General features: G+C 49.9%; 1 protein-coding gene across 1 annotated transcript in view; it reads left to right on the forward strand.

Moving 5' to 3' along the window:
• Nucleotides 1-3300: 3300 nt before the first annotated feature.
• Nucleotides 3301-14670, forward strand: part of LOC128696637 (nephrin) — a gene marked incomplete at its 3' end in the record, with an annotated part of 201555 nt that continues 190185 nt past the window's right edge. Inside the window, 1 exon segment of the mRNA XM_070094437.1 lies at nucleotides 3301-3790. Within this exon segment, the coding sequence (XP_069950538.1) occupies nucleotides 3721-3790 (70 nt within the window).

The raw sequence follows: 14670 nt of genomic DNA on the forward strand, positions 1-14670 counted from the left end.
TACTGACTACTCTGTGGCTGAAGAAATACTTCCTAACATCCCTGTGATTCATCTGTGTCTTCAGCTTCCAACTGTGTGTGTGTGTGTGTGCGTGTTTTACAAATGTCATAGGGTCGGTGTACGTTGCTCGTATGCGTGTTAGGATACGTAATTTATGACTGGGGGACAGCGGAAGAGATTCGAAACCTGTCACTAGCTTGTCAGGTGTAAGCGAAGGATGGGAGGGAGCGAGGGATCTGAACCCAGGGTGTACTCTAGGGATGGGAGGGAGCGAGGGACCTGAACCAGGGTGTACCCTAGGGATGGGAGGGAGCGAGGGATCTGAACTCAGGGTGTTCTCTAGGGCTGGGAGGGAGCGAGGGACCTGAACCCAAGGTGTACTCGCTCCCAAAGTGACATAGATGAGCGCTGCGGGTTGAGAGAGGTGTTGACATCTTAGAGCTCGTGGTACCAAGCGTGGGTAAGTGCCCAGGGTGCCAAGCATGGGTATGAACGGTGTGTTAAGCGTGGGGAAACCCAGGGGGGAAGTATTAATGAAACACTGTCCTTTTTCCTGACAAACCTTACCTAACTTACAAATGTCCAGTGCCCAGCTTTCACTAGGGCACCGGGCATTGCCAGGCCGCTCAAAAGGTCACAGATGGCTGTTCCTTGATGGTAAACTTTCTCACTATGGACTTTGTTCAGTGGAAGGTTCTTGTTGATTTTGTGCTGCGTAAACACCAGAATGCCAATTTTTCCCATTTCATTAAACAAATTGGTGTCCATGCAGTAACAAGAATGTCTCTTCTGATCGGCTTCAAACCCTAAACGCTGATGTGTTTCAGCTCTGTTTTTTTTAATTAATCTTAAGCTGGATACTTGTAAATTTGTCGATTATATTGAGTTGTTTATGAATCCACCCCTTTCTAGGTGTTCCACTACTCTTCGTCTGATAATTTCCATAACCTTATACTATGATGCATTTCACTGACACGGACCTGTAGTCTGATGCTACTTGTCTGTCAACTGTCCTGAATGTCCAGATTGCAACCGCTGTGTTTTACACCGGCAGTTTTTCATGTTTCAGTTGACTTTTTCGAAACTTGTGGCTAGTGATTCACACAATGTTCCTGCTCCTCAGAAGATGGAGAGATGTTTGGCTCTGTTGCCTTGTAGGTATCTAGCTCATTCAGAAGTTTCTTTGCTTCTTCTCCCATTGTGTACATTATGTCCGGTACTAGTTGGTGCACTCTTCAGCTTTCTGATCATGTTCTTTCCTCTGAGAATAAATCTTTAACTCGTTTGTTCAGCTCCTCATAAATTTTCCTGGCTATTTCTTGTAAGGTGCTGCTCCTCCCTCTCCAGTCCTATTATCTGGCCCTAAACTTGTTTTCTGATGTGGATGCATAAAAACTTAGGTTCAGATTTGACTATGACATTCTCAAATTGTTCTTCAGCCTCTCTTTTTACCAGTGTTCTTTCGTTTCTAACTCTTCTTACTTCCTTGTTCTCCTGTATTCTTTACTTTCTCTATTTGTCCATGCTGTAGCACTCTGTTTTTCTCTCTCTTCACCTCTGGGTGAAAGATGGGTTCTCACTATGTTCGCCAATGCTTTTACTGCACTGGGTATGAATTTTTCCTCTGCCTCCCAGCACTTTCAAGTTACATAGTCCATTTTGTTCACTGTCTTTCCATTTGGTTCAGTCTTCCATTCTACTCAGGAATCCCCTCGTACCATCATAGTCTCCTCTTTTGTATTCGGATTTCTCCCTCGTCATATCATGAGTTACACACTGGTGTACTCCTTCCCCCAGTTGAAGGTAGCCAAGCAATCTCTAGCTTTGTTCCCCAACAGAGTTTGGCACGTGATTTCCCTTAGTTACTTTTCCTGAGATTTTAAAGGCCTCCGCACCTCTCAAGTTCTGCTTAGTGAACATAAGAACATAAAGGAGGAACACTGCAATAGGCCTTTTGGTCCGTTCTGGGCAGGTCCTTCTCAACCCATTTTCCAGTGGGAAACTCAGTGCTCACTCAAAGCGACTAAAGTTCTCTGATAGAACTAAGCCTGAGAGGCCTGATCATGAACCGGGCCGCGGGGGCGTTCATCCCCGAAACACCCTCCAGATATACTTCAGGTATATCAGTACTTAGCAGTCAGACTCCTATTTAGCAAAACAGATGTAATTTGAAGACCCAGTCTCAAGATGTCACATCCAGCGCTACATGTTCGCTTCCACAAAATATTCGAAGCTCAGTATTTGAAGGTCGCTGGCAACAAGAGGCCTCTCATATATTCCCCTACATCAGAATCACACAGGGTGAATACAAGGTCCAGCCTCGCTGGTTCGACAGTTTTCTCTCCAGTGGTGTCGCTGACATTCTAACCGGTGAAGGTTTTCCATCGCCACTTGCACCAACTTCAAGCATCTTAATCACCAGTGTGGCTCCAGATTCTCCCAGTCTATTTCCTTGTGGTTGAAGTCTCCCGTGATGAATGTTGTATTGTCCGTGTGGGTTTGTCTAGTCACCTCCGCTGTGGTGCCCAGGTGGAAATAAATGGTATAAAATACCGACACAATGGAAATATAAACACACATGCAGTATAATGTGATCCTTTATTGACAACGTTTCGCCCACACAGTGGGCTTTTTCAAGTCACAAACAGATCTGTTTGTGACTTGAAAAAGCTCACTGTGTGGGCGAAACGTTGTCAATAAAGGATCACATTATACTGCATGTGTGTTTATATTTCCACCGTGGTGCCCAGGTGTTGGAACTTGTCCTCCTATTCCTGTCTTGGTCTCCTGCTGTTTGGTGGCGGGTTGTACATCACTCACTGCTCTCATCACCTTGTGTCTCCCAGCTGTGTGTCCCTATTATGCAGTCGTTGGACTCTGTCTCTGTCTCTCTCTCTCTCTCTCTCTCTCTCTCTCTCTCTCTCTCTCTCTCTCTCTCTCTCTCTCTCTCTCTCTCTCGTGTGCGTGTGTCCTCACCTAATTGTGGTTTCATGGGTTGAGTCATAGCTCCTGGCTATGAAAGAAGAGTTGGTGCCGTAAATTCCACCAAATGTACCACTGTACCCACATACACACATCACTAGTGTGTAGGACATAGGGATCGATCAAGGGGTAATGGGGGATAGGGTGGGGGAAGTTAGTAGGAATAGAATGGAAGGATAGGGATGTGGATTACCAGGGACTCCTCTTCCCCCTCTCCCAGCTATGGAGACCACCACAACAGCCTCCACTTCCCCCGCCCCCGTGAGTCATCCCCCTCCCCCCGCCACCAGGGTCCGGGGGCCACCCAGCACCAGTACCGCGTCTACGCTCGTGCTGGAAGGACTTACGTCGATCGCTCCTCCTGACACCCGTCTCCTGTCCGTCGCTCCAGCGGCCAGCACCACCTTCAGCGACTCTTCGTATATTTCGCTCTACGTCTGTCCGACGTGCTTGCCGTCACCTCCAGTAATGCACAAGGAAATAGATTATTAATAAGTCCCTCAAATCTTGGTGTAATCAGTGGAATTTTTTGGTATTTTTTAATTTCGAAAAAAAAATTGATTTGAAGACGATGACCCATTGTCGGAGACCGAAATAGACGCAGGAATGACGTACACGTCATTGTGACGGGTGTGTGTGCGTGTGTGCGCGCGTGTATGTGTGCGTGAAGGACGGGTATTGCAGGTGTATACTATACGACAGGTGTTAGTGCCTCTCCTTGGCACTGCTGATGCCACCATGGTCCCACTGACAGTGCCACGGACCCTCTGGAAGACCACGTTGGTCTTCGCCTTCCTGCTGCCCTACGGTAAGTCCCCCTTATTGAAGGTGATAATATATGTCACTCCTGCGGACGGAGGAGCGAGCCCGCACTACTACTACCCATCGTGGAATGGTGCCATGATCCCCATGGCATACAGGCTAGTGCCCTGCTGGCCTTCCATTTCTACTGGCACTAAAGGTTTGGCACTCTCCTATCGGTGCTATAATCACCTTAATTAATACCCTGTTTTTTCTCCACACGTATATAAGGGATAATAACTGAAGGTGGGAGAATACCTGAGGCTTTCGTGTGTTTGCACTCACATCTTCACGTGTAAATACACATTTTCGTTGTGTAAATGCACGTCTTCTGTGTTTACACACACGTCTCCGTGTGTTCACACGCACGTCTTCTGTGTTTACACACATGTATTGTGTAAACACACATCTCCGTTATTTACACATTTTCACGCCCCGTGAACGTGTTATTAGTTTATTTTGATACGATTTACAGAGTTTTTTACTGCTGATGTCAGTGTCCTATGATGGGCAGTGCCCAGTTGTAGGCAGTGTCCTATGATGGGCAGTACCCAGTTGTAGGCAGTGTCCTGTGATGGGCAGTGCCCAGTTGTAGGCAGTGTCCTATGATGGGCAGTGCCCAGTTGTAGGCAGTGTCCTATGATGGGCAGTGCCCAGTTGTAGGCAGTGTCCTATGATGGGCAGTGCCCAGTTGTAGGCAGTGTCCTATGATGGGCAGTGCCCAGTTGTAGGCAGTGTCCTATGATGGGCAGTGCCCAGTTGTAGGCAGTGTCCTGTGGTGGGCAGTGCCCAGTTGTAGGCAGTGTCCTATGATGGGCAGTGCCCAGTTGTAGGCAGTGTCCTGTGGTGGACAGTGCCCAGTTGTGGGGAACGAGAAAAATAGATAATTTCGTCCGAGTTAGTGATAATTATATAAATAACAGATCGTTAATTACCACCTGTCAACTGCAATTATCATCAGTCATTAATCCGTCATACCTAATTAGTCATTAGCTCGTTTAATGTATCGTGCTGGACCTGTTCACGCCCCTACCTGTGATATACCTTTGATGGACTAATGGAGTTTGTTCTTTTCCCGCAGCCTGGTGCTGTCCTGGTTGACCAGGCTGTTGTTGGTGGTGTCTTGGTTGACCAGGCTGTTGTTGGTGCTGTCCTGGTTGCCCAGGCTGTTGTTGTTGCTGTCTTGGTTGACCAGGCTGTTGTTGGTGGTGTCTTGGTTGACCAGGCTGTTGTTGGTGCTGTCCTGGTTGCCCAGGCTGTTGTTGTTGCTGTCTTGGTTGACCAGGCTGTTGTTGCTGCTGTCTTTGTTGACTAGGCTGTTGTTGTTGCTCTCTTGATTGACCAAGCTATTATTGCTGTGCTGGCTGACCAGGCTGTTGTTGCTGTCTTGCGCTAGTGGGTCTGATACATTGCTCCATTCTTCTTAAGTGGATGTGACTTGGGCCTGACTAGATTCGGCCAGTAGGTGACTTGGACTTGCCTAGCATGGGCCAGTAGGCAGTGTTCCTTATGTTCTTATGGACCAGCCTGGTCTTGGGGTCAGGTTTGTCTGGTGGTGGCCTAGTTAGGTTCTTCGTTCTGGATCGATCGCTGGTGGTGGATTAATGGGGTTTAAAGCCTATCTACTACACGGGGGGTTATTAAGGCATACAAGAGTACCTTAAGCCTTAAAACAGGGACGAAAGTAAACTCTCAGCATATATACGCTGAGAGAAATACACCTTTGTGTATATATGATCGTTGTATATTCAGTGGCGTTGTTGTATTCTCAGATGTTTTTTGTAAGAAAGGTGAATACGACTGAGGCAACGTTTCGCCGCCCACTGGCTTCGTTAAAACTTTGGGATGGGCGAAAAGTTTCTTAATGTCCTTGTGAGTGGTAATCACTGTGTTCCGGAAAGATTATTTTTTTTTTTTTTGAGAGAGAGTGAGAGAGAGAGAGAGTGAGTGTCAGGCTGGTTGTGTTGCTGCAGTGAGGCTCTTCTGGGGTTTAGTGTTGGTTTTGTGTTCTAAATGTGTTATCAAAGAGTTACCCGATCGAGGTACACATATACAGACACGCTAAATACACACACACACACACACACACACACCACACACACACACACACACACACCACACACACACACACACACACACACTGAGGATCTCATCTTCAAGGGCCACAACAATGCCACTATCACATCTGCGAGGAAACTGATAGGATGGATAATGAGAACATTCAAGACAAGAGATGCTAAGCCAATGATGATCCTTTTTAAATCACTTGTTCTCTCTAGGCTGGAATACTGCTGTACATTAACATCCCCATTCAAGGCAGGTGAAATTGCAGAACTAGATAATGTACAGAGAACCTTTACTGCACGTATAAGTTCCATCAAACACCTTAACTACTGGGAGCGCCTGGAAGCACTTGACTTGTACTCACTAGAGCGCAGGCGAGAGAGATGCATTATAATCTACACCTGGAAGATTCTGGAGGGACTGGTTCTTAATGTGTACACAGAAATCACTCCCTACTAAAGCAAAAGACTTGGCAGGTGATGCAACATACACCCAGTGAAAAGTAGGGGCGTCACTGGTACACTAAGAGAAAACACAATAAGTGTCCGGAGCCCAAGACTGTTCAACAGCCTCCCACCATGCATAATTAAGGGGAATTACCAACAGACCGCTCGTTGCCTTCAAGAGGAAGCTGGACAGATACCTAAAGTCAGTAACCGATCAGCCAGGCTGTAGTTCGTACGCTGGACTACATGCGGCCAGCAGTAACAGCCTGGTTGATCAGGTCCTGATCCACCAGGAGGCCTGGTCATGGACCGGGCCACGGAGGGCGTTGATCCTCGTAATACCATCCAGGTAGACTCCGGGTAGGTTGAAAGTGACCATCCAGCCCCCGCTGGCACCACCAGACGTCTTGATCAATTGTTTCTGACAAATTGCGTAGATTTTCTGCGTTTTGAATGTGCTTTAATTTTGTTGCATGACGCATTCAAACATCTGCGAGAGTGATAGGAATCACCGGGTTGACGTATTGTGTGTGTGTGTGTGTGTGTGTGTGTGTATGTGTGTGTGTGTGTGTGTGTGTGTGTGTGTGTGTGTGTGTGTGTGTGTGTGTGTGTGTGTGTGTTTGTGTGTGTGTTTGTAATGAAAATGAATCACGTGTTTTTTAGCTGGTGTTTTCTGTCACGTTTTGCGTTTGTTTTCACGTGAGATTTATTGATTGTGACCAGGTGGTGTGAGGTGCCTGACACCACTGTCACCATCCCGGCCAGTGCCGGACACCACTGTCACCATCCTGGCAAGTGCCGGACACCACTATCACTATCCTGGCCAGTGCCTGACACCACTGTCACCATCCTGGCCAGTGCCGGACACCACTGTCACCATCCCGGCCACTGCCTGACACCACTGTCACCATCCCGGCCACTGCCTGACATCACTGTCACCATCCCGGCCACTGCCTACACCCCTGTCACCATCCCGGCCAGTGCCGGACACCACTGTCACCATCCCGCCCACTGCCTGACACCACTGTCACCATCCCGGCCACTGCCTACACCACTGTCACCATCCCGGCCAGTGCCGAACACCACTGTCACCATCCCGCCCACTGCCTGACACCACTGTCACCATCCCGGCTACTGCCTGACACCACTGTCACCATCTTATTCCTCATCCTCATATCAGACATAGACAGAGATATACATCACAGCACCGTATCATCCTTTGCGGATGATACTAGGATCTGCATGAGGCTGTCATCTGCTGAGGACGCGGTTAACCTCCAAGAAGATATAAACAAAGTTTTCCAGTGGGCAACGGTAAACAATATGATGTTCAATGAGGACAAATTCCAACTACTCCGTTATGGAAAACTGGAGGAGATAATAACTAGAACAGAGTATACTACAGACTCTGGACATACAATAGAGCGGAAAAATAATGTAAGGGACCTGGGAGTAGTAATGTCTGAGGATCTCACTTTCAAGGATCACAACAGTGCCACGATCGCACGTGCAAAGAAAATGATAGGATGGATAATGAGAGCTTTCAAAACGAGAAATGCCAAGCCAATGATGATCCTTTTCAAATCACTTGTTTTCTCTAGGCTGGAGTACTGCTGTACATTAACATCTCCATTCAATGCAGGTGAAATCGCAGATCTAGAGAGTGTACAGAGATCCTGTACTGCACGTATAAGTTCTGTCAAGCACCTTAACTACTGGGAACGCTTGGAAGCACTTGACTTGTACTCGTTGGAACGCAGGAGGGAGATATATCATAATCTACACTTGGAAAATCTTGGAAGGAATGGTCCCAAATCTGCACACAGAAATCACTCCCTACGAAAGTAAAAGACTGGGCAGGCGATGCAAAATGCCCCCAATAAAAAGTAGGAGCGCCATTGGTACACTAAGAGAAAACACCATAAGTGTCCGGGGCCCAAAACTGTTCAACTTCCTATCAAGCATTAGGGGAATTGCCAATAAGCCCCTGGCTGCCTTCAAGAGAGAGCTGGACAGATACCTAAAGTCAGTGCCGGATCAGCCGGGCTGTGGCTCGTACTTTGGACTGCGTGCGGCCAGCAGTAACAGCCTAGTTGATCAGGCCCTGATCCATCGGGAGGCCTGGACATGGACCGGGCCGCGGGGGCGTTGATCCCAGGAATACCCTCCAGATAGACTCCCTGCCACTGCCTGACACCTCTACCACCATCCCTGCCACTGACACCACTACCACCATCCCGGCCACTGCCTGACACCACTAACACCACTGCCATGCCCACAGGTACCACCCTCACCAGTCTGCCCACTGTCAATTGAATTTGGTAGCCGACACTGCTAGTTTATGGTGTCCCCTCGTATCCATCCATCGTGTGGGAGGCAGTGCCAGCGTATGCGGACAACTACATGGATGAGAATGTGTAGGTGTGAGCAGGACCTGCCTAGCATGGGCCACTATCTCAGCCTCAGCTCTAGACCTGCTACAACACTCAGTTCTTATGTTCTTATGATTTCTTGTTATTAGGATTTGTCTAGCACGGACATTTAGGCCTACTGCAGTGCTTCTCATTTCTGTATTTTTTTAATGAGTGTGAAAGACCTGGGAGTGACAATGTCAGAAGATGTCACGTTCAAGGAGCACAAGTATGTTGTTATCGCAGCTGTAAGGAAAACGATATGTTGGACAATTAGAACCTTCAGGACGAGATGCCAAGCCAGTAATGATGCTCATTAGGTCACTCGTTCTCTAGGCTGGAATATTGTTGTGTAGTAACAGCCTACTTCATGGCAGGAGAAAATACTGAGCTGGAAAGAGTTCACAGCTCGTATAAATTTAGTCAAGAACCTAAATTACCGGAAGCACTTGAGGTTCCTAGAACTGGACTTCTTATGTTCTTATAATCTGGAAGATGGAAATATAAACACAAATGCAGTATAATGTGATCCTTTATTGACTACGTTTCGCCCACACAGTGGGCTTTTTCAAGTCACAAACAGAACTACCTGGGGTGGAAGGAACGCGAGTATTTATAGTCCGGTTCAGAATGCTGAGGTCAGGTGAAGTCAGGTCAGGTAGTTCTGTTTGTGACTTGAAAAAGCCCACTGTGTGGACGAAACGTAGTCAATAAAGGATCACATTATACTGCATTTGTGTTTATATTTCCATTGTGTCGGTATTTTATACCATTTATTTCAATCTGGAAGATACTGGAAGGATTGGTACCAAACCTGCGCATCGAAATTACTACTTATGAAAAGGCTTGGCAGACGGTGCAAGATACTTCCAGTGAAAAGCAGAGGAGCGATGAGTACAGAGAACTATTCAGCCGCCTCTTCATGCTTAGAATCACCAACAATTATTCCCTCCCAGCTGTCTTCAAGAGAAAACTAGACAGATTCTTCAGAATAATTCCTGATAAACCAAGCCATAGTGCAAACGTTGGACTGTGGGTGGGGTGCACAACAGCTTGTTCGATCAGGCCAGCAACCAGGTGTGGTCTGGGACCGGGTCGCAGGGGGCGGCGACCTGCTGAAGAGACTCGGGTAAAGGCATATGTTAGTAGGCCTACAGCAACGCTTCTCCATTCTTAGGTTATAAGTAGGCGTGCACATGTCCTCACCACGCCCACAACACAATCCTCACACTTTATCACGCCCATAACAAGCCCGCAACACCTCATCAAGCCCATAATACGCCCACAACACATCACGCCTGTAACGCGCCCAGAACACTGTCCTAATATACAAGGACAGCCTATAAGATTATCTTTTTCTTCAACGCCAAGTAGGGGAGTCGGGAGTGGGGGTGGTGGTGGGGATTGGGGTGGCGGTGGGGTGTGGGAGTAACCTCAGCCGTCGTGGGGGATTCACACTCTATTTCCAACCTTCTGCAACGGGATTCACTGCGTCCTTGACTTAAAACGAGGGGGGATGTGGTGGGGAAAACGGTGAGGGATGGTGGTGCTGTTGTTGGGAGTGGTGTGTGAGGGATTGGTGGAGGGAGGGGGAGGGGGGATTGTGTTGGTAGTGGTGATTATGTTGGAGGCGATTGTTAATGACTGTTGGTGGTGATTGTGTTGGTGTTGGCGTTATGCCTCAGCAGGTGTTGAGAGGGAGGGAGAGAGAGAGAGAGAGAGAGAGAGAAAGGGAGAGAGAGAAAGGGAGAGAGGGTAATTTACCAATTGTCAAAGTCACTTTAAGATAAACACGTTTTATTTTTGTGGTATTGTGTAACGGAGATAATGTTAGCATATTTATCTATCATAATTTATCAGCAGCTGGCGGCTTCTTACAGAAGAAGGGAGATATCAGAACCGGATGATAGAGATCATCTACGACCCGCATAAAGCTAACATAAGAACATAAGAAAGAAGGAACACTGCAACAGGCCTACTGACCCACGCGGAGCAGGTCCATGTTGTCCCCCGGATTAGACCAATGACCCCCCCCCCCGGATTATCCCAATGACTCACCCAGTCTGGTCATCCCCACTCAAGGATGGAGCACTGTACCAGACCCAGCAGCACAAGCTAGTCAGGTCCAACTCACACCCACCCACACCCACTCATGTATTTATCTAACCTATTTTTAAAACTACACAACGTTTTAGCCCCAATAACTGTACTCGGGAGTTTGTTTCACTCATCCACAACTCTATTACCAAACCAGTACTTTCCTATATCCTTCCTGAATCTGAATTTTTCCAACTTGAAACCATTGCTTCGAGTCCTGTCTTGGCTGGAAATTTTCAGCGCACTATTTACATCCCCTTTATTTATTCCTGTTTTCCATTTATACACCTCGAACATGTCCCCCCTAATTCTACGCCTTTCGAGAGAGTGCAGATTCAGGGCCCTTAGTCTATCCTCATAGGGAAGATTTCTGATACATGGGATCATCTTTGTCATCCTCCTTTGTACGTTTTCCAGAGCATTTATATCCATTCTGTAATACGGTGACCAGAACTGAGCAGCATAGTCTAAATGAGGCCTAACCAAGGATATATAGAGTTGAAGAACAACCTGAGGACTTCTATTATTTATACTTCTTGACATGAAGCCAAGAATTCTGTTAGCTTTATTGCGAACACTAATGCACTGTTGTCTTGGTTTTAAATTCTGCTAACCAGAACTCCTAAATCCTTTTCGCAATCGGCAGTATTAAGATCTACATTATTTAGTTTATATGTGGCATGGTTGTTTAACTGTCCAACATTTAGAACTTTGCATTTGTCTATATTAAACTGCATCTGCCACTTCTCCGACCATTGCGTCAGTCTATTCAAATAATCCTGGAGTGCTCTAATGTCCTCATTAGAATGAATTGGACGGCCTATTTTGGTGTCATCCGCAAATTTGCTTATGTCTAAATTATTGGGGACACCTCAACGTCCCAAATATGCACTCGCTTGAGAGGAGAGATACTTGATAACATGTACGTGGAAGGTGCTTGAGTGCCGGGTCCAAACCCTACACACTGCTGTAACATACTGGAGTGGGAGTTACCTGGCTATCTGGAGGGCATTCCGGGGATCAACGCCCCCGCGGCCCGGTCCACGACCAGGCCTCCCGGTGGATCAGGGCCTGATCAACGAGGCTGTTACTGCTGGCCGCACGCAATCCAACGTACGAACCACAGCCCGGCTGATCCGGCACTGTCTTTAGGTATCTGTCCAGCTCCCTCTTGAAGACAACCAGGTGTCATTGCGCTTTCTCTTAGTGTACCAGTGACGCCCCTACTTTTCACTGGGGGTATGTTGCATCGCCTGCCAAGGGAAAAGGTGTAAAATAAATTCTGTGAAAAGGCAGGGGGAGCCGTGGGCACAATGAGAAAACATTGTATCAACATCCGTGGTCTTAGACTATTTAACACTCTACTGCAAGATGTCAGAAACACTTCCGGAATAATTGTAGATGATTTCAAGAGGACATTGGAGGGATAACTACTGCCCGGTCAGCCGGGCAGTAGTTCGTTGGACTGTGTGCGGCAAGCAGTAACAGCATGGTTGATCAGGACCTGATCCACTGTGAGGCCTGGTCGAGGATTGGGCCACGGGGGCGTTGACCCCCTGAACACTCTCCAGGTAGGTGCCTCCGGTAAGTGTCAGTTCAACTAAACTATGATGGATATGTGGGTCAGCGGCCCACCGGAAGTAGCAGTTTCTGTTCCCAAGTCACGGCTGCTTCATGGGATCCCTAGCTTCTGCTGCTCCGTGGGTTCCGTAGCTCCTGCTGCTCCGTGGGTTCCGTAGCTCCTGCTGCTCCGTGGGTTCCGTAGCTCCTGCTGCTCCGTGGGTTCCGTAGCTCCTGCTGCTCCGTGGGTTCCGTAGCTCCTGCTGCTCCGTGGGTTCCGTAGCTCCTGCTGCTCCGTGGGTTCCGTAGCTCCTGCTGCTCCGTGGGTTCCGTAGTTCCTGCTGCTCCGTGGGTTCCGTAGCTCCTGCTGCTCCGTGGGTTCCGTAGCTCCTGCTGCTCCGTGGGTTCCGTAGTTCCTGCTGCTCCGTGGGTTCCGTAGCTCCTGCTGCTCCGTGGGTTCCGTAGTTCCTGCTGCTCCGTGGGTTCCGTAGTTCCTGCTGCTCCGTGGGTTCCGTAGCTCCTGCTGCTCCGTGGGTTCCGTAGTTCCTGCTGCTCCGTGGGTTCCGTAGCTCCTGCTGCTCCGTGGGTTCCGTAGCTCCTGCTGCTCCGTGGGTTCCGTAGTTCCTGCTGCTCCGTGGGTTCCGTAGCTCCTGCTGCTCCGTGGGTTCCGTAGTTCCTGCTGCTCCGTGGGTAACGTAGCTCCTGCTGCTCCGTGGGTTCCGTAGCTCCTGCTGCTCCGTGGGTTCCGTAGTTCCTGCTGCTCCGTGGGTTCCGTAGTTCCTGCTGCTCCGTGGGTTCCGTAGTTCCTGCTGCTCCGTGGGTTCCGTAGCTCCTGCTGCTCCGTGGGTTCCGTAGCTCCTGCTGCTCCGTGGGTTCCGTAGTTCCTGCTGCTCCGTGGGTTCCGTAGCTCCTGCTGCTCCGTGGGTTCCGTAGTTCCTGCTGCTCCGTGGGTTCCGTAGTTCCTGCTGCTCCGTGGGTTCCGTAGCTCCTGCTGCTCCGTGGGTTCCGTAGTTCCTGCTGCTCCGTGGGTTCCGTAGTTCCTGCTGCTCCGTGGGTTCCGTAGCTCCTGCTGCTCCGTGGGTTCCGTAGCTCCTGCTGCTCCGTGGGTTCCGTAGCTCCTGCTGCTCCGTGGGTTCCGTAGTTCCTGCTGCTCCGTGGGTTCCGTAGTTCCTGCTGCTCCGTGGGTTCCGTAGTTCCTGCTGCTCCGTGGGTTCCGTAGCTCCTGCTGCTCCGTGGGTTCCGTAGCTCCTGCTGCTCCGTGGGTTCCGTAGCTCCTGCTGCTCCGTGGGTTCCGTAGTTCCTGCTGCTCCGTGGGTTCCGTAGTTCCTGCTGCTCCGTGGGTTCCGTAGCTCCTGCTGCTCCGTGGGTTCCGTAGTTCCTGCTGCTCCGTGGGTTCCGTAGTTCCTGCTGCTCCGTGGGTTCCGTAGCTCCTGCTGCTCCGTGGGTTCCGTAGCTCCTGCTGCTCCGTGGGTTCCGTAGCTCCTGCTGCTCCGTGGGTTCCGTAGTTCCTGCTGCTCCGTGGGTTCCGTAGTTCCTGCTGCTCCGTGGGTTCCGTAGTTCCTGCTGCTCCGTGGGTTCCGTAGCTCCTGCTGCTCCGTGGGTTCCGTAGCTCCTGCTGCTCCGTGGGTTCCGTAGCTCCTGCTGCTCCGTGGGTTCCGTAGTTCCTGCTGCTCCGTGGGTTCCGTAGTTCCTGCTGCTCCGTGGGTTCCGTAGCTCCTGCTGCTCCGTGGGTTCCGTAGTTCCTGCTGCTCCGTGGGTTCCGTAGTTCCTGCTGCTCCGTGGGTTCCGTAGTTCCTGCTGCTCCGTGGGTTCCGTAGCTCCTGCTGCTCCGTGGGTTCCGTAGCTCCTGCTGCTCCGTGGGTTCCGTAGTTCCTGCTGCTCCGTGGGTTCCGTAGTTCCTGCTGCTCCGTGGGTTCCGTAGTTCCTGCTGCTCCGTGGGTTCCGTAGCTCCTGCTGCTCCGTGGGTTCCGTAGCTCCTGCTGCTCCGTGGGTTCCGTAGCTCCTGCTGCTCCGTGGGTTCCGTAGTTCCTGCTGCTCCGTGGGTTCCGTAGTTCCTGCTGCTCCGTGGGTTCCGTAGCTCCTGCTGCTCCGTGGGTTCCGTAGTTCCTGCTGCTCCGTGGGTTCCGTAGTTCCTGCTGCTCCGTGGGTTCCGTAGCTCCTGCTGCTCCGTGGGTTCCGTAGCTCCTGCTGCTCCGTGGGTTCCGTAGCTCCTGCTGCTCCGTGGGTTCCGTAGCTCCTGCTGCTCCGTGGGTTCCGTAGCTCCTGCTGCTCCGTGGGTTCCGTAGCTCCTGCTGCTCCGTGGGTTCCGT

Source organism: Cherax quadricarinatus, chromosome 46, assembly GCF_038502225.1.
Source record: "Cherax quadricarinatus isolate ZL_2023a chromosome 46, ASM3850222v1, whole genome shotgun sequence".
Lineage (NCBI taxonomy): Eukaryota > Metazoa > Arthropoda > Malacostraca > Decapoda > Parastacidae > Cherax > Cherax quadricarinatus.